The sequence below is a fragment of the Myotis daubentonii genome, chromosome 16, assembly GCF_963259705.1.
Source record: "Myotis daubentonii chromosome 16, mMyoDau2.1, whole genome shotgun sequence".
In the NCBI taxonomy this organism is placed as follows: Eukaryota; Metazoa; Chordata; class Mammalia; order Chiroptera; family Vespertilionidae; genus Myotis; species Myotis daubentonii.
In genome coordinates, this window is record NC_081855.1 from 10,980,629 (window position 1) to 11,000,817 (window position 20,189).

Here is a 20,189-nt window from a genome sequence, read left to right on the forward strand (position 1 = left end):
CATAGTACTGGTTGTGAAGGAGGTATTCAATAAATGTGTGTTGAGTGAATAATAGAGCGGTTCAATCTAAAACATCCACCGTATTTTTTCTCTCATGTATAATGGAATTAAAGGAAAAGGAGCATTTTTCTGTGATGAGCACACATAATGTTTATAGTGGGAAAAATGTTTGTTTTTCAGTGGAAGGTTAGCCTTGGTTGGGTTCCCTGGAAGATGGCTTGTCTGCCGTTTGCAGTGTGGGGCCTGTGTTGGTAACGAGATGTCTGCTCTGCTTCTGTTTCAGCTCTAGTTGTCAGCACCACTTCAGCGGGATTCGCATTGGCCCCAGGGCCCTTCGACTTGTCCTGTTTTCTGCTCACTTCTGTGGGAACAGGCCTGGCATCCTGTGCTGCCAACTCCATCAATCAGGTGGGTTTATCGCCTTCCAGGTAGATCATGATACTGTGACTCATTCCCAGCTTGTGGTATTACCACGTTTTTAAAAAAACTTCCAAAGTCACATATGCATGAAGAGTTACTATGAACTTGTAACAATGTACCCAAGGTGTCTTTTCTGTTGAGGTGAATGATTTTCAGTTATGTTCTGGTGAGAAAATAATAGCATATCTGCTTCAAGTAACCAGCATGCCTTGTGTTATAAAGTACTTTAAAGCTGTCAAACTTTTCCATTCTTGTCCATTTCCGGTACATTTCCCTGAGCTCATCATTGTGTGCTCCTCTTTCTTTCCTTTGATTTTGCATTTTAAGTCACTAGTATACAAAAAAGAATGCATATCCAACTTTTAAAAAATATTAGTAACTCAGTATTTAGTAAACCTGGTGTCTGGCATCAGATTATATCAAAATTAGCATTTTATTAATTAGCTAATTGTATTTAACATGTTATTTATTTAGCATATTATTTTCAATTAGCATGTTATTTCATTAGCATCTTATGTTTAATGCATCTTCCGCCCCCTCCCCTCATTATTTTAAACATCAAAATAATTCTCTAAAAGATATTTTTCTCCTGTCTGTCATTATGGTGTGCCCCAACGTTGTGGCTTTTTCATAAGATAACTATGTGAAGGAGCTTGGCTAAAACTTAGGGAAAGCTGCTTGGTTTCATCACAAGAACACCCAAGAGGAACTGGCACAGCTTTAAAACAGGAACTCAAGTCAGCAGCAGGAAAACAGCTTGGCTGAGTGGATATATAAGTTGGTAGTCCATAAAATATGGGAATTTTAGTGTTACAATGACTACATTCATTGTGTTTTTATAAAGTCTTATCAGTTACTTGGAGAAGTATGAATCTATTTCAAGTAAGATTTATTTTTTTGTTATTATTTTTAAAGTCAAAACAGTCTATATTGAGTTCAAATAGCCCTCCCACTTCACAGCAGTATTGTCGACGCCTGTGGCCTGTGATGCCACCTCTTCCAAGTCGCTCCTTCCTTTTGCTACCCTCCCATATTTCTTGGCTAAGAGAATAATAATGGTTTCACAATAAACATGTTTTTAATGAAAATTTGAGTGAAAAGCAATATAAGCTAAATGGATTTATATGGCTGTTTTGGGTCTTTTATGAAAAAACTTTAAATTTTTACCTTTGTTTAGTTATAAATCTAGGCCATAAGATTCAGCCAGGAACTTAGTCTAGTTTCCAGGCTTGTGTGTAAAATTGAAGAGCTGTATTTACCCTTGAGGTACAAACTACTGTCTCCTGTTTGAATTACATAGATTTAAATGAAAGGTTTAAAATAAAAGGTTTAAAATGAATTCAGGAAAAAAAAAACCACACAGATGGTAACAACAACAAACAAATAAACATCAAAAGGTTAGCAGAAATGCCAGGATTTTATAAAAGACTAGAGGCCCAGTGCACAAATTCATGCACCAGTGGGGTCCCTCGGCCTGGCTTGAGGGATCAGGCCAAAACCTGCTCTCCAACATCCCCTGAGGTGTCCCGGATTGCAAGAGGGCACAGGCCAGACTGAGGTACCCCACCAGTGCACGATCGGGGCCAGGGAGAGACATGGGAGGTTGGCCAGCCAGGGAGGAACCACAAGAGGACTCCAGGGCATGTCCGGCCCATCTCGCTCAGTGCTGATCAGCCAGACCCCAGCAGCAAGCTAACATACTGGTCGAAGCGTCTGCCCCCTGGTAGTCAGTGCATGTCATAGCGACTGATAAACCTGTCGACTGTCTGCCCCCTGGTGGTCAGTGCACGTCATAGCGAGCGGTTGAGCGGCCTTAGCATTTATTAACATATTACACTTTGATTGGTTGATTGGACGACTGGACACTTAGCATTTTAGGCTTTTATAGGATAATACGGAGCCACCTTGAGTTGAAGCTATGACACCCCCAACCTGCTGCTGCCCTAAAAAGGCAGTTCAAAGAATTTATCATGGAAAAAAAATAAAAAAACCTGTCAATTGTAGCAAGACAGTATCTGGAGGAAAGAAATGGAGTGATTTACATTTAATCAGTAATTTACAGAAACTGAATATAGACCTAGGTTTTAGAAACTTTAAGAAGACTGTGAGTTTAGGTGGCACTTTATTTCAGAGTCTGTAGGAAGTTTATTCACAGTGGAAAGTGGGTGGGGTCTGTGGATTTTAAACGGTTCCTGAGGAAAGCCTCAGAGTACATGATGGGATTCCTCCTGATGCTGAGTGTTTCCTGCCTCCGTGGGCTGTCCAGCCCTGCCCTGCCGCGCACCTAGCACCTCCCTGCTCTTCCTTTGGAGCACTTCCCCCTCCTTCCACCCACAGCCCTCTCCATTATCGGGCGTGTTGTCACCTTGATTGGTGCTTGTTGGGTACATGAATAATGGCTTCATCTTCTTGTATTCAACATATTGCTTTCTTCCACTTTTCTTGGGCTCTAATTTCAGTTGGAAGCTTCACAATTGTTTTAAATTTTTGCTGATTCCCATAACTGTACAGTTCTGTTGTTATTATGTTATTGATCAGCTTCCCAAATTATGATATTCTGTAAATAACATGTTGGAAATGTTTTAGTTCGAGTGTTGGTAGGCATTCTTATAAAATCAAGTTAAAGGAAGGTGAGGACATTTTCATTAGTGCCTTTAATTTGTGTAATACTAGACAACAAGGGTTTAGCTGAGTTTTTGAATACCAGATAAAGACGTAGTCTTTGGGGAAATGGAAGCACTTACTACTTTTTTTAGGGAGCTGGTGTTCACTCAAGAATGCATATATGTGGTGGTAGGTGTAAGAGTTCTTCAGCTTCTAATAGAGATCCATGGGAGAAAAAATTCCTACTGGCCGTGTTTATAAAGGAATTCCAATCCACTTCACATTTCTAAATACTTTTTTTTAGCTGTTATTAATTTAGTTCTGAGTGACTCTTCTTTGTACCCTACTTCTGTGAGCTCTCTGTGAAAGTAGGAAAAATAAAGCCTTGGAAAACGATTCTTACATTTGTTTTAAGGAGAGAAAATGAGATTCAGCTTCTGATTTATGAAGTAGTGACTAGTGCATAAAGATATGTATATGAAACCACTAAATTAAACTGTAGAAAGGAATTACATGGTTTATAAAATATACATGTGCTTAATTTGACACTATAATGTGGCTTTAAAGCAGGTATGCCTTCAAAGGATGAAAGCCATCCATAAAATGTTTTTAATTTAGCCACTAAAAGATAAAATATTGTTGATGGCTTTGACTGATTGAATCTTGAGAAACAAATGACTAAAAGTGAAAAGCTGAATAAATTCAAGTAGAATGAATGAAGAAATTTAAAAAGATAAAAATTATTATAATTACTTTGAATATTTGACTTCATAGATGCTATAATAAACTGTACTGAGGATTATTTTACTTATGTTACATATATGAATTTTTTAAAGAGGTTAAGAGTATATGTCAATAAATACATTTCTACAGGACACATTTTAATTGTGACATACTATTCCATTTCATGGATGCGCCAGTTCTCAACCAGTTCTCTATTATTGCAAATTTTCGCTTCTAAGGTAACACAAAGTACCGGAAGTGAAACTGCTGAGAGGAAGGCTACCAGCCAAAGCGTATATGAAACTGGTTTAACTTTGAAATATATGATCTTAACAAAATAACTCATTTCTGACATTTATGCAGTGCTTCCGAGTTTACAAGGAATATTTACATAAATTATTATTTAAACCTGTGGCCCTGTGAAGTAGGTGGCATTTCCATTTCTATTTGTAAAAAAATTAGTTTAGCTGTTGAATTATTCTTTTTAAGGCAACATTTAAAAAATGTACTATGCAAATTATTTATTTATTGCAGAACAGTGAGAAAATGGAGATAAGCAAAAAGAACAAGTTTTTGTTTTCTTTTTCCATCATGCCAGACACTGTTTTGTGTTAGAGCTATAGCAGAAAGCAAACCAGATTCCTGCCCTCATAGTGCCTACACGGTCCCTTGTTGACACTTGAAGCCGCTATGAGCTTATTAACCAGTGTCACCCTAGTGCATTTATAGGCTTCTTAACACGCAGGCACACGTCTTTCGATATGATTTTTCTCATGGAAATGAATTGTATACTGCATGTAATTTGTATATTTTCCTATAAATAGTATATCAAATAGTATATCGAAACATCCTTCCAGGTTAGTATTTGTTATAACATGATTTTAAGAGTCATATACAAATACACCGTGATTTATTTAATCAATTTCTTCTTATTGGACATTTTAGAGATCTCCAGTCTTTTGTTCAACATAAACAATGCTGAACTGCAATTCCTGTAGCTAAGTTGTTGAAGATGTCCTTAACTATGTCTTTCAATAGATTTACAAAATTATGTGGTGTGTTAAAAGATGTGTAGTTTTCAAAATAAAAACTTAAAATTTAAAAAATATGTATATTTAAAATTGATTTTAGAGAGAGGATGGAAGAGAGAGAGAGAGAGAAACATCAGTGTACAAGGGAAACATTGATCAGTTGCCTCCCTTATGCATCCAGACTGGGGATCGAACCCGCAACCTGAGTATGTGCCCTGACCAGGAATCGAACCTGCCACCTTCTGGTGTGCAGGACTATGCTCCCACCACTGAGCCGCACCAGCTAAGGCAAAAAGATATGTATCATAAGTTCAGCTAAATTTCTTCTCAGAAGGCCTTTAGTTTGTTTCGTATCAACTTAAACTTCCATTTGACAGTGTGTGAGAGTGGTCGTCATCAACACTGCATGTTTGAAAGTCTATGGCAGGTTTATAGGTAACATTAGATGTGCCCTTTTGAATTAAGTTGTATTGATTATTTAGGAGGTAGAGTTAGTTTTTGTTTGGGGGATTTTTTTAATGCTTTTTGGTCAATTTATGTTTACCAGCGAGTTTTATCCATTTTGCTATTAGGCACTCACTTTTGTCCATCAGGTCTTAGAGTAAGGTATGTAGATTGGATTATTAACTATCATTAGGACTTACATATTTTCTGCAGTTTTGGGGGTGTTTTTTTGTTTGTTTGTTTGTTTTTCTTAATCCTCACCCACGGATATTTTTCCATTGATTTTTAGAGAGAGTGGAAGGGAGGAGGAGAGACACATCAATTGGTTGCCTCCTACACACGCCCCCTCTGGGACTGGGGACCAGGATTGAGCCTGCAAGCTAGATATAGACCCTTGACCCTGGGGCCCTTCCGTCTGTGGGCCAGTGCTTTATCCACCGGGCCAAACCCACTGGGCTTTTTCTGCAGTTTTTAGGGTTTTTTAAGTGCAGATGTTTCGAATGTTCAACCAGCCAGATCCTTTAATTTTTAAAACAGGGTTTCTCAACCTCTAAACTCTTGACAGTTTGGGCTGGATAACCTTGTTGTGGGGATCTGTCCTGTGCTTTGTAGCAAGAAGTGTTAATAATAACAACAATTGCAGCTAACACTTATTTCGTACTTGCTATATGCCAAGTAATGTTCTAAGCATTTTACATACATTAGCTCATTTGTTTAAGTCTAGGTTCATGGGATTTCAAAAATGGCTCTTTTAAAAGATCAAATACATGATGAATGAATTTATAACCTAGACTTAGTTTTAAGAAGAACCATTGATGTTCTTAGAGACTTTATTTTGGAGAAAATTACAAGAAAGGCACAAAACATAAGCAGAATTTCGCATCAGAGAGGTAGGTTATAATTAGAAAGATAAAGCTGATAAGGTATGTTATTTTTAGGATCTAGTGTATCTTTGAATTAAGAATTTTTATGGAAGGAAATAAAATACAGGGTCAAGAAGAGACATGTTTCTTGTTTCATACTGACAATACTTGAGAGAATTTTCATGGCTGAAATAAGGTAAAAAGGAAGGGCTTTGGATAAAGAGCTCTGAATTATAGGGTGGGTTGGGCAAAATAAAATTTACAGCCTTTAAAACTCTGAAGGAGAAACAGATATTTTTCAGTTTTCTCCTGAATATGAGGTTAATATCTAATGCATCTTTCTCCATTTTCCCTTTCTCTGATGTTTCTTTTGTTTTGACTCTGCAGTCTGCCTTGAGCAATAGGAATTGACTTTCATCTTTCATGTTGAACAAAAGTGGTTATTAAATGTGGTGTTGTATTCTAGGAGAATAGAACTGAAGTTAGCAAATGCCAGTGATGCCATTTATTGAACATCATTTGAGTAAGAAAAATCAATATGAGAAATATATTTTTCTTCTGAGTGTTGTGATTTGTTGGACTTTGATGTTTTAACTGGGGGACAACTTGCATTCTTCCAATGGCCTCTGAGGTCCGTAACTGTGGCCTTTTGATGGTTCAGATTAGCTACTGCACTGGATCAGGTTGCATAGAGTCTCTGAATAGTATTCGGGAAAGACTCTCCAACTAAATATGTTCTTTGTAAAAGGAAAATCATGAGCATGACTGAACGTCAAAAGGAATATGCATTTTAAATGCACTCTCTTTTCCTGAATATATAACCCCAAATAGTTCCTAAATTACATTTGATTCACTCTCCGGAATGATCCATCTAAGCAGAGTGTGTTTGGCATAGATATTTATAACTAAAATAACTCTAGATGAAGTTTTGCCAGCAAATGCAGAGATGATAATTTGAACATATTTTTGTAGATAGTATTTTATAAATTACATACCATATTAACTGGTTATTATTTTATTTGCTTCTTACAGTAATTTGGTGGGTGGGGTGGTATTATTCCAGTGTTTGTGGAAGATTGAGATGAAGCTTAGTGATGGCAGTGATGACATATCTGAAAATGGTCAAATTGGGAGCAGAACTTGTAGACCATGGGCTCCTCGCTTACCGCTTTTTTTCTCTCAGCCGAAATGTCCTGGTCCAGGCACCACCCTGGAATAAGGCTGTTTCCATTAGTGACTTTCTTCCACCAAATTACCTGCTGGCATTCTTGCTGCTAAGTACTGGAGGTGAACGTACCATAGTGTATGTTTCTGTAATGAGATTGGGAGGAATTAAAGCACTTATACTCTCTACATGCTAAGTGCTTAGTGAATGTTAGCTATTATTGTTGTTATTAATATAAAAGTTTGGTCTGTTTTTGCCACACATCCCCCATGCTTTCAGAATCTTATTTTCTTCCAGTTACCTCCGGTTAGAGGCTAGCAGAAGCCAAGCTGAGTTTCTTGCCAGATTATCTTCTTTTGTCAATCTTCAGTGTGTTTGGCCTTTCCCAGTAGTTTGTTCTTCTGAGTCCCATTAGCCGCTTGTTCTCTGCTCTAACCCAGACCCCCTCGCTGCTTTCTAGGTGAGGTGACTCCAGGCTGACTGCTGGCACTGATGTGGGAACTGAGGACTGTGTGCTTCCTTATCTCCTATTCCCCCTTTTTGCCCCAGTGACAAACTGCTTTTAAGGTTCAATACATTAAAAATTCATATCCCTTGATATTTATGCTTTAAAATCAGGATAATTTGCTCATTTTGATTTCCATACTGAGTTCCCAGACACTGGGTAGGAGCCAGAATTGGGGTGGAGGGTTAGGGGTGGTGAGACAGTGGAGCGGTTTGTTATACCTACACTCCTTTAACCCAGATCAACTTCTGATCATTCTTTGTCTGTTGCTATTTTTACCCAGTAATGGAGCTCCAAACTTCTTTAGGCAAGCATTTGACCTTAAAATCTATGTGTAAATGATTAAGCAAATTCTAAAACTCACATTTTCATGACCACCTAGTCCTTTGCGAAGGTTTAGAAAGTATTGTTTGGCAGAAAGGGAAGTGACTTACCTATGTGATTAATCTTAAGGAAAACTTCACTCTGGCATTTCCCTCAGATCCTATGCCAGATGTCTCCTGGAAGCAGCGATCACAGGGAACAAAGAAACTAAGGATTTGAATGATGGCATGGAGAGATAGCGGGCAACAAAAGAGAAATTTTGTAGTTAATAAGATTTATGTAATGTAACCTAGAGTATCCTTATGCCTTAAAATATACTTTGTAACCTTAAAATACTAATATGCAGTTTTAACTTTTATTCCAACTGAGGTTTCTTTAGTCCTGGAAAATATTTACCTGCTAGCTTATAAGAAAAGAAAAATATCACTGAAATAAAAGTCTGATGTAATATCCTAATGTTTTCATTAATATATGTTAGTAAAAGTATGACTATTCTGGTATTGCTTCTAGCATAAGTATGGTTGATCTAGAACGTACCATTGCTTATATTGCTGCCGTTAGGTGTACTGAACAAGGATTACACCGTGCTGTGGATCGTTGCCTTAAACAGCTGCCTGAAACTATGTGGATAAAGACCCCTCTCTCAAAGTCCCTGATGTTATTTCCTAATATGAAATAACGTGAATTAAATGTAACATCTGGCTGTAAGGATATAAAGAGATCTTTAGACCCGATTCCCAATACATACAGAAGTATTCGGGGGCTTGTGAATTAGGGTATTGGTAAAGGACACTGTTTTCTGAGCCTGGATTCCCTCCATGATTTTCACTTGGGTTGAGTGAGTGACTGACCGAACAGCAAAATAGGCTTGTTTAAATAAGCATGCGGTCAACCTTGAACATAGATGTGGACAGTCCCCTAATTAAAAAATCTAACGTGTTCTCCCATAAAAAGAAAACTAGTGTGTACATTTTTCAACAGATACTCAGTCATTCTGAATACTTCTGGCTCGCCTATATAAAAACTGACCCTTTTCATGGGTACTAGGTGAACATTCTGGCTCTAAGACTCTGCTTCAATGCCAGTGAAGGACAGGAAAATGTGTCTGAACTAGGTCTCTCTTGCACAGAATTTTGTTTATTCTGCTTAATTCAGGTTAAAATTATTGAAGTGGGGGAGGCTGTTGAAATCCTCTTGATTTTCACGTGCCCTTTGGAGAGTGACCCTGAGTTCCCAGCACCAGAAAGCAAGATGCTCATAAGTGTAGAAGGTGCTGATACTACACTGGGGCCATTTCTTGAAAGTTACTTTCAGAAAGGATCCTTACACATTTATTGATTACTTTTGTTAGTGATGTAATGATTGGTCCCTACTCTGAAGTAGCTCGAGGTATGATAGAGAAAGACAGATGTGTAAAGTACAATAAAACAATAAAATATGTTGATATTGGTGTGGAATGTAGGCAGTTCCTTAGGTGTAAGCAGTGCAAGATGTGGGGAGCAATCATTTCTACCTTTGGAGGTCAGGGACGCTTCTCAGAGAAGTGACCGGGCTATCAGGTAGTTACGTGGGTATCTACCAGGTAGATGCGTGTGAGAGGGGAACTTTCCAGACAGAGAACATCATGAGTAACAACACAGAAATGTGAACTCTTGTACACAGGAGATCACTCGGAGCCTGCAAACACTGCGGCACAGCAGAAACATCACAGGCGGGGAGGGTGCTGTGAGGTCTGGCTGAGGCAGTGAGCAGGGGAGGTCAGCAGGGGCCCCACATGCCTGCTAAAGCTATGAGGCCTACCTTGTAGGTGTCAGGCAACCACTGATTGTTGCTGATAAGGCCATACCACAAGTAATGGCTTTCTAATACTCTAATGATAGAGAAGAGAATCCTAACTTTGACCCTACAGTTTCTGTATGGTCCGTTTCTTCTCCAGCCTCCTCTCCCTCCACTGTCCTCATCTGAGACCACAGGGCTGCCTAGATCCAAGCACCTTTTATGTGCTGGAAAGTGATTATAGACACATAGCCTCAGAAATAGCATTTTTTAAAAGCTATTCTCTGTTTACAAGGCACTCACCTTAGTTATCCTCAGTGATGTTTTCCATTTCAGAGGCCAGTGCTCTTGGGTCCCTTCCTTCCATGTTCTACTTGCTGTTTTAGGGCTGGTGGTGATTCTGAGTTGGCGCATGCGTGTGTTGGCCAGGCGAGCAGCTATTATCATTGGCCTAGAAAAATGCAGGCCGTGTTGCTAGAACCTCCAAGTTTTCAGTATAAGCTAGATACTTAGATTTTGAGATGAAATTTCCTGAATGTTAAATGGAAAATGTTGGCTCCTTTTTTTTTTTTTTTTAATTCTGTGCATACCAAACAAAACCTGTCAGTAGGTTTAATTTGCCTTGTGCCCCCCCAACCCCACCACCACCACCACTTAACCACCACCACCTCAGTTCTGGCCTTTGAAATAAAGCACATATTTTAATGTAGCATCATTTACCAAAATTTTTTAAAAAATATTTCTGAAGAAAAGAAAATACTTTATATGAAAACAGAATTCTCTACAACTAAAATGAGGGGTATAGTTTTCTGTACTTATTTTCATCATGCTGAGAAAAGTGAAGCACAAAAACTCTCAGCCACTTCCGTAGACTCAAGCCGTGGTGCTGAATCTTTGCTCTTAGGTGAGGCTGCTGGCTTGCGGGCATGGGTATCTTCTTGAGCTATATTATAGAAGAGCTCATTATTTAAAATGTAAAAGGGGGGATAGTACTGTTCTAGCATCCAAAAGGTAAAGTCAAGAAAGGTCAAATGTAAATTGCTTCAAGAAACACCTGGATATTTCAAATGTGTTCACAATTATTTCTCTACTGAGGCGTAATGTTTCAGAAAGTGCCATTAATTGTAATAGAGTAACACACAGCTCTTTGTGAAATTTAAGTCCATTGAATATCAGCCCCTTCAAAGACAATAAAAATTCCAGCCTGCATTTACCTATACCCCGGTGAGGAGTTACTACAATGCACATTATATCATTCTATGTGAAATTCTTTGACTTAATCGTCCCTCATTTATTTGCAGTTGTCTGAGGTCAGTTTCCCATTTTGCAGTTGTCAAATTAAAACACTAGCTCCTAAAGTTTATTTGCATTTCGCGCCATTCCATAATAGTACATTTTTTAGCTTAGTTTTCAATAGTTGTTCATATTTCTTAATCATCCCTTCTCTCATTAGTCCATTTCTTTTTCACAAATGTCCACACAGATATGATACTGTAAATTTCTGTTATTTTGTAAGCATAGTTTTAAAAAATTTACATTATTTTAAAAAATCATTTGAATTAGACAGCCAATTCATCCCACTGTTTAAATTTAGTTTTTATTGTCATGCTTATTTTTATCCTTAATTTTATTATTTCTATCAAGTTGAAATCTAAATAGTGATTGAACATTGAGTTCTCATTTGCTTTTTAAATGTCTGTATAGGATGGTGTGATAGTAAAGAATCCATTTATTTTTAATAATTCATTGATCAAAGAAATATTTCTGGATATGTCATTGGTGTTTTACTTCCAAGTATCTCAGGCTGCCAGCAGGTGACTTTAACATTACAGTCTTCTGTAAAAAAGGTATTGAAAGATAAACTGAGGCATCTTAACATTTTTAAGAGTTTATTTGAGCAAAAAATGATTCAAGTTGGGCAGCACCAAACTGGAAGTGGAAAGGAGAGGCGCTGGGAAAGGCTTTCAGAGAAGATGCCATCCCAGAGCTGGGAACGTATTTGATTGCCTGAAGCTTAAGCAGTGCTTTATTTGGGAAAACCTCAGTGGCTGTTTGTGGTTGACTGTCCTCAGGTTTGATTTCTTAACCAAGGCACTATAGGCTTAGGTGTTAAAAGGTTTGTTTATGGAGGCTGCCAAGGCATTGAAGCCAGCCAGCTCAGTCTCATTTAACAGCAAGTCCACTCTTGGGTGGTTGATGAATACTTTAGAGCAGCCGTCGCCAACCCTTTGGACCTCACGGACCACCGGTTGGCGGCCGCTACTCCAAAGGTTTCCTTAAACCAGTGGTCGCCAACCTTTCGGACCTCACGGACCACCAGTGGTTCGCAGACCAACGGTTGGCGACCGGTGCTTTAGAGCTAAGTCATTTGGCAAAAGAACTACAGTCCATACTCATATATAATTGTTAGTTATGAGAGGACACCTAAAATGGATATTCTTAAGCATGGTCATTAGAAGTTAGTATATGGTAGCACAAAAATAGCCTCAGGCTCATTGTAGTTAATCTTTCCCACTAAGGTCACTTTAATCAGTATTTGTTTTGTACTTGTTTTCCCCAAAATGTGTATGTTAGGGTTTAATTTAACCTTGTCTGGATTTTGACACCTTCAACATTGTTCTCATAACTCCTTGTGTATTTATTTCTGAGTTGCCCCTTTCTTACATTGAACTTCAGTTTTGTTTTTACATGCCTGAATGTTCCACTCGTCTGGGGGGCCCTTCTTGGTTGCAGAGGTGTATTTTATTTATCTGCATCCCTGGTACTTGGCAGATAGGGCTGATAGGCAGTCAGTGGATGACTATTGAATAAATGAGAAAATGAGTAAGCAAATGAGAACATTTAAGTTCATGCTTAAAAGAGCCTGAATAAACAGTGCTACATTGTTCCTTTGTTATTCTAACTTGATCAAAGCTATTATTTAAAATGAAATTACATTTTATAGGGTAGAGAGGAATATAATTTTGTGTATAAGTTTTCTTGGAAAATCATTAATTATTTTTGAAAGGATTAGCATTGAGATTGTAATAAATCAAGTTGAATTAAAATTGGGTAATACTAAGGTAAAATCAAGCTAAAGTTAATGAAAATATAAAAGTTATTTATAAAAGCAAACTAAGATTTTCATACAGTACTAAATGAAATTATGTATTAATTTTATCTTCTCTGTTATTAGAAGGCTTTTAAAAATTATTCTTCATTAACTGGTATTCCAAAGCGACTTGGAGGTACTGTTATGAGTTATGTCTTCTCTGTGCTTATAACCAAATAGCTATTAGTGAAAATGTATTCTAACGATACATTTCCTCATCAGAAGCTTCATTACCAGAGGGGAGAAATAGGAGGTACAGAAACCCAGCTCTCCACATATCCTGCTGCCTCCTCCACAGCTCCACTTGGATTTCTGCAAGATACCAGAAATGTGTCTAAAACTGAACTTTCTGATCTTTTCCCTCAATCCTGCTCTGACTGCCCTTCGTACATGCTGTCATTCAATCTGATATGATAGTTACTCAGGCCAGAGACTTTGAAGCCGTTTATGTCTCTGGTTTTCTCTCAAACTCCACATTCAGGTTATCGGAAATTAAGCGTGTGCAAGAGTGCATGTGCACACACACACATACTCACACACACACACACACACACACACAGGCTATGAAGAGTGCCTGGAGGATGGTTTCTTTTCTAGACTATGTGATAACATCCTAACTGATGTTGCTGCTTCCACCTTGCCCTTCCCCAGGCTGTTCTGAACACAGTGCCCAGACTGCCCTGAAACATGAGTGAGATCTTCCCTCCCCTGCTTAAATCCTCCAGAGGTTCCCAGAGCCCTGTGACATCATGCCACCCACCCCACGTTCTGCTTCTTTACACTGTCAAACGCATTCTTCTATTCTTATTTATCCTCGGTCTTGAGAAAAGGAAAATGTTTTTAAGTGTATAATGCATTGATTATAAGGATTTATTAGTCATTCCATTTTCTTCTTTGTTAGTTGCCACAATTCTGTCATGTCTCTTATCCATTTTAGCATGAAAATATTTTCCTTTTAAGTGACATCTAAGAGCTTTATTATATACTAGGGGCCCAGTGCACAAATTTGTGCATCTTGAAAGGAACTGTGGGCCTCGAGAGGCTGCGGTAGGCACAGGGTCGGGTCTTGGCCCATTTTCTGCGCCCCCGCCCGGCCCACCCAGCAGTGGGTGATAGCGGTGGCTGCTGCCCCGATCGCCCCTCAGGAGCAGGGGGAGGTGGAGAAACCCTCAGGGGCGATCCGGGCCAGAAGCTGCCACTTGCATCTACTGATGACGCCAAGTGATTGGGACCAGTGCCGAGCACCACCAGGGGTTGTGAGCAGCAGTTCCAGCGCCGGCTGTCGGTGTCAGCGGGCCTGGCGCTGGCAGCAGGTGTGAGCACCAGGTAGGACCGTGGTGGGTAGGAGCAAAGAATTTTCAGTAACCACCAGAGGCAGAGGCGTGCCCCAATGACAGTGACTGGCGCCCTGCCTTGGTCTGTTGCCCCTGCTCACCTGCTTCACCATCCCACTGCAGCCGATGCCCACCATGTACCACGCACGCCCCCCAGGTGGTCAGCGCACGTCATAGCGACCAGTTCAGTTGTTCCGCCGTTCGGTCTATTTGCATATTAGCCTTTTATTATATAGGAAGGATGAGCTATATAATAATTTGTTGCGAATATTTTTTTCTAGCCTGTCCTTGATGTGGCCCTTTATATATGTTTATGTTGAATTGGACTATATGGAGGTCTTACATTATCAAATATCAAATCTGTCATCTACACTAATAAAAGAGAAACATGGTAATTGGTGTACGACCACTATCCTTCCCATTGGCTAATCAGCGAGATACGCAAATTAACTGACAGCCAAGATGGCGGCCGGCAGCCAGGCAGCTTGAAACTAACATGAGGCTTGCTTGCCTCAGTGACGGAGGAAACCAACGTTCCCCGCCTGCTGCTGCAGGCCTCTGAGCGGGCAGTTTAAGAAACTATGTAACAAATACCGCCAGACTTCAGCCAGCAGGATCGCAACATTGTAAGCAAAGGCCAGAAACCTACTTTCAGCAGTGGAGGCCTAAGAGCTGGAGCCAAGCCTCAAGCTAAAGCTGGCCCAGAATAAAAATTAAAAAAAGGAAAAAAGGAGCAGTTGGGAGCTTCAGTCACCCCCAGCCTGAAAACAGCCCTCAGCCCCTCTCCCAGACTGGCCAGGCACCCCAGTGGGGACCCCCACCATGAAGGGTGTGTGACCAGCTGCAAACAGCCATCATCCCCTCACCCAGGCTGGCCAGGCACCCCAGTGGGGATCCCCACCCTGATCCAGGACACCCTTCAGGGCAAACCAGCCGGCCCCCACCCGTGCACCAGGCCTCTATGCTATATAGTAAAAGGGTAATATGCCTCCCAGCACCGGGATCAGCGGAGCCGCGAGGCCTCCCGGCACTGGGATCAGCATGACAGGGGGCAGCACCTAAACCCCCTGATCGGCCCTGCTCTGTGTGTGACAGGGGCCGGGTCCCCAACTCCCCCGCCCCCCCACGGGCCCTGCTCTGTGTGTGATGGGGTAGAGCCATAACCTCCCCATCGGCCCTGCCCTGAGTCTGAGAGTGGCGGCACCCCAACCCCCTGATCAGCCCTGCTCTGTGGGTGATAGAGGGCGGTGCCCCAACCCCCTTCCCCTGCCCCGCCATGGGCCCTGCTCTGTGTGTGACGGGATAGAGCCATAACCTCCCCATCAGCCCTGCCCTGAGTGTGACAGTGGTGGCGCCCCAACCCCCTGATTGGCCCTGCTCTGTGGGTGATAGAGGGTGGCGCCCCAACCCGCTGATCCGCCCTGCTCTGTGTGTGACAGGGGACGGTGCCCCAACTCCCCTATCAGCCCTACTCTCTGAGTGACAGGGGGGAGCTCCCCAACCCCTTGTTGGACCCTGCTCTGTGTGTGACCGGGGGGAGCTCCCCAACCCCCTGATCGACCCTGCTCTGTGCATGACAGGGTACAGAGTCCCAACCCCCCTGATGGGCCCTGCTGTGTGCGTGACAGGGGGCAGCGCCCCAACCCCCCAATTGGCCCTACCCTGAGCGTGACTGAGGGTGGCATCGCAACCTCCCAATCCACCCTGCTCTGTGCATGACAGGGGGCGGCGCCCCAACTCCCCAATCGGCCCAGCGCTGAGCCTGACCAGGGGCTGCACCTAGGGATTGGGCCTGCCCTCTGCCACCCGGGAGCAGGCCTAAGCCAGCAGGTCGTTATCTCCCGAGGGGTCCCAGACTGCGAGAGGGCACAGGCCGGGCTGAGGGACCTCCTCCCCCCCGCCCCCCCCAGTGCACAAATTTTTGTGCACCGGGCCTCTAGTTTTATAATAAATAGCTTTTTCCTTGAGAAGGATAATTGCAAAGGCCTTATTTTACTACTAGAAGGCCTGGTGCACAAATTTTTGTACCAGTAGGGTCCCTTGGCTTAGCCTGTGGGATCGGGCCAAAACCGGCTCCCCAACATCCCCCGAGGGGTCCTGGATTGTGAGAGGGCACAGGCCAGGCTGAGGTACTCCACTGGTGCACAACTGGGGCTGGGGAAGGACACGGGAGGTTGGCTAGCCGGGGAGGAACCACAGGAGGGCTCCAGGGCATGTCCGGCCCATCTCACTCAGTCCTGATCACCCAGAACCCAGCAGCAAGCTAATCTACCAGTTGGAGTGTCTGCCCCCTGGTGGTCAATGCACATAATAGCAACTCGTCAACCCCTCGACTACCCCCTGGTGGTCAGTACACATCATAGTTAGCAGTTGAGCGACCTTAGCATATCATTAGCATATTATACTTTGAGTGGTTGACCAGATGACCGCACACTTAGTGTGTTAGGCTTTTATTATATAGGATGTGGATTTTTTTTTTTAATATATTGTGAGGTGGTTTTTAGGCTTAATTTGTTAGCTTGCTCTCTCAGGATTATTTTGAAATGCTACTCTTATAATCACTACATTCTGTTATACTGTTATAAATCTATACTTTAGATTTATTTCTGTATTTATTCTGTTTCCAGAACCATACCCCCCTTTTTTTTTAATATATTTTATTGATTTTCACAGAGAGAAAGGGAGAGGGATAGAGAATTAGAAACATTGATGAGAGAGAAACATCAATTCAGCTGCCTCCTGCACACTCCCTATTGAGGATGTGCCCACAACCAAGGTATATGCCCTTGACCAGAATCGAACCTGGGACCCTTGAATCCGCAGGCTGACGCTCTATCCACTGAGCCAAACCGGTCAGGGCAGAACCATACCCTTTTAAGTAATATATCTCCATTATATAATTTAATGTCTGAGAAGGCAAGTCTTCCCTCAGTGCACTTCTTTTTCGTGAGGTTTTAGGTTTTAGATGAAGATGAGAATCATTATTTTGAAGTTATTTAAAACAACCCTTTGAGATTTTAATTAGAACTACATTGTGCATGTACATTTAGTTGGGCAAAGGAGACATCTTTGCACTATTTAGTCTTCTTATCTAAAAGTAATTATTAGACTCTGAGACCACTGATGAGCACATGAGAGCAGGGTGTATCTGTAGAACGCTAGACAGCATTGCACTTCCCAGTCAGCCTAAGCAGGGAGCCCAATCAGAAATGTTACAGTGTGCGGCAGAAAAGCACAGGTGGGAATTGAAGCAATAGGCTTTCCCCGATTGCTCACACTTTATATTCTTAGTAAATGTCATTTCTAAAATGTAGGTCTTATACTTTATATAAGTGTTCATTTCTAGGTTTTATTAGTCAGCTCTTAGATTTTTAGTTTCTTTAAAATAGTTCAATTTCTTGCCTATTTTTCTTTTTATATGTGCCTGTACTCATGCATTTTTGTTCCATTCACATAGTTGTCATATCTTCCTTCACTTATTTTATTATGGTTGCCAAAATTTACTTTTATTTTTCCCTGGTTAGATTTTTTTCTAACATATGTTCTACTGCCTGTAGGTACAGTTTTGCACTTTTTATGTTGGGAGGTTTGGCAGCCCCACTGTTGTAATTTCCCCCTGTTTATTCACCAATGAGCTAAGAGAGGTATGTTCAGTCAGAGGATTTGCCCTTATGTAGCGTGTGTAGTGTTTACTTGAAACTGCAGGGCTTGACATTATAGGCCTCTTCCCTGTGATTTGCTGTCATGATGCATGTCTCCCTCACCTACCTCATGTTAATGGAGTGTTCATCTGCGCTGAGCTGATATTTCCTGGTCCCGCTGCCTATATTTTGTGGAAGTTTGTAATGATACCTTTATTGAAGCAGTTGGTTTATGTGTTCAACTCATGTTCAACTATTGTATCTTCAACTAAATGTGGATTATATATACTAGTCACTAGGCACGGAGACAAGAAGCAGACATCTTTGCTCTCACTGGACCTAATGCCTAATGGCAGGAGAGGAGGCAGACATAATCACACATTTTATTTGGAAAGTATTGCTTTAGTCGGTGCTACAAATGAGAGGTACCTGGTATTATTTGCGTTTGTAAAGGGATGGAAGTGGCATTTGAGCTGAGATTGTAAAGTGAGTGGGAGTTCACTAGGCAAATAGGGGAGGGGAGTGAACATTCTAGACCAGGGGTTCTCAACCTGTGGGTTGCGACCCCTTTGGGGGTCGAATGACCCTTTCACAGGGGTCGCCTAAGACCATCGGAAAACACATATATAATTACATACTGTTTTTGTGATTAATCACTATGCTTTAATTATGTTCAGTTTGTAACAATGAAAATACATCCTTCATATCAGATATTTACATTACAATTCATAACTAGCAAAATTACAGTTATGAATTAGCAACGAAAATAATTTTATGGTTGGGGGTCACCACAACATGAGGAACTGTATTAAAGGGTCGCGGCAGTAGGAAGGTTGAGAACCACTGTTCTACAGAGTAAGTAGTACTAGTATGTGCCCAAGCCCATAGCTGGAGGAACATGGTTTAGAAAATCTGAGAGCACTGGCACTGGACAGAGCAGCAAAGAGGAGTGTGGAGTGAGATGAGGCTGCGTAGGAGGGCAGCCAGCAGACCGTGTATATGTCCCTAAAGGTTATGTTCCAACTTTTCTTAAAGAGCATCTGGAAGCAATGGTCATGCTTTAGCAGAGAGGGATAGCTGGGTCAGGTTTGTTATTTGAGCCAAATGGATCCAGAGAACAATCAAGAGGCTTTTCCATACGCTCAGCGAAAGGTGAAGCTGGCTTACACCAGGGTGATGCTCGAGGAGACAATTGTGAGAAATATTTAAGAGATAAAGTTAACAGTTCTTAGGACTGATTGGTGCAAAGAGGAAGAGAAGTTGTCAAGGGTAACGCCCAGAATGTGACTTGTAAAATGAGGCAGATGGTGATAATCATTAACTTCCCAAGGAAGACCAGGTTTGGTGGAAGGATCATGAGTTCAGTTTTGGACTTAACTGAGTTTGAGGTGTCTTCAGTGTAGCAAAGAGAAAATGCCAGGTAGACAGATGAGTATATGGGTCTGGAGGTCAGAATACGGGGATGTGATGCAGATGAAAATTTGAGAGTCATCTTCATACAGTTGGTAATTGGAGTTGTGGACACAAATGAGATTAAATGGCCAAGGACCAGCCTTGAGGAGCTACACTATTTAATGGCATGAGGAGAACAGTGACTGTTCAGTGGACACTCAGAAGAAGAAAAGAAAACCACGGTATCAAGGAAGCAGGAGGGCATAGTTAAGAAGCAAGGAGTGGCCAGTCATGTGGAAAGCTGCCAAGAACTTATGTGAGCTAAAGACTAAGAAAGTCTATTGGTGATAATGATGAGGAGATCCCTGCTGACCTAGAAAGGCTGTTTTGGTGGTCTGTTGGGAGGCGAAGCCACAAACCCAAGGTGAGGCAGAATTCCAGAGGTGTCATTCACATGGAATAAAAATGAATGGTACTTCCAGGAGTTGTGCAGCACAGTGGCCTTGGGAAGCCAGAGTGGAAAGAGGAATAGAAGAAGATGATGAAATGGAGGCAGTGAGTACAGGAAACTTCACATGAAAATGGTGAGTGGAAAGTGCACCGGAGTATAATGTCCTTAGGCTTGTCCAAGCTTGGCCTCTCCAGCTGATGGCTTTGTACCTTTGAAACTTAGATCCTTACAAATACAGGAACTATGATGTGGAGGATCTGTATCTTTGTAACACTGTGTCTTCCCATTCAGGCATTAGTTTTCCTTCTCCATTGTCTGTCTCCCATACCATCAATTTCCTTTCTTGACATTTTCATCTTTGTTCTTTCCTCCTATAATCTGGGTGAATGTATCATGCTCATTCTGCCTGTGACTGACTTAATTTT

General features: G+C 41.4%; 1 protein-coding gene across 1 annotated transcript in view; it reads left to right on the forward strand.

Annotated features, from left to right (window-relative positions):
• Nucleotides 1-20,189, forward strand: part of LOC132217981 (protoheme IX farnesyltransferase, mitochondrial) — a 121,071-nt gene that overhangs the window by 34,389 nt on the left and 66,493 nt on the right. Inside the window, exon 4 of the mRNA XM_059668567.1 lies at nt 284-408. Coding sequence (XP_059524550.1) covers nt 284-408 — 125 coding nt within the window. The remainder of the gene's footprint in view (nt 1-283; nt 409-20,189) is intronic.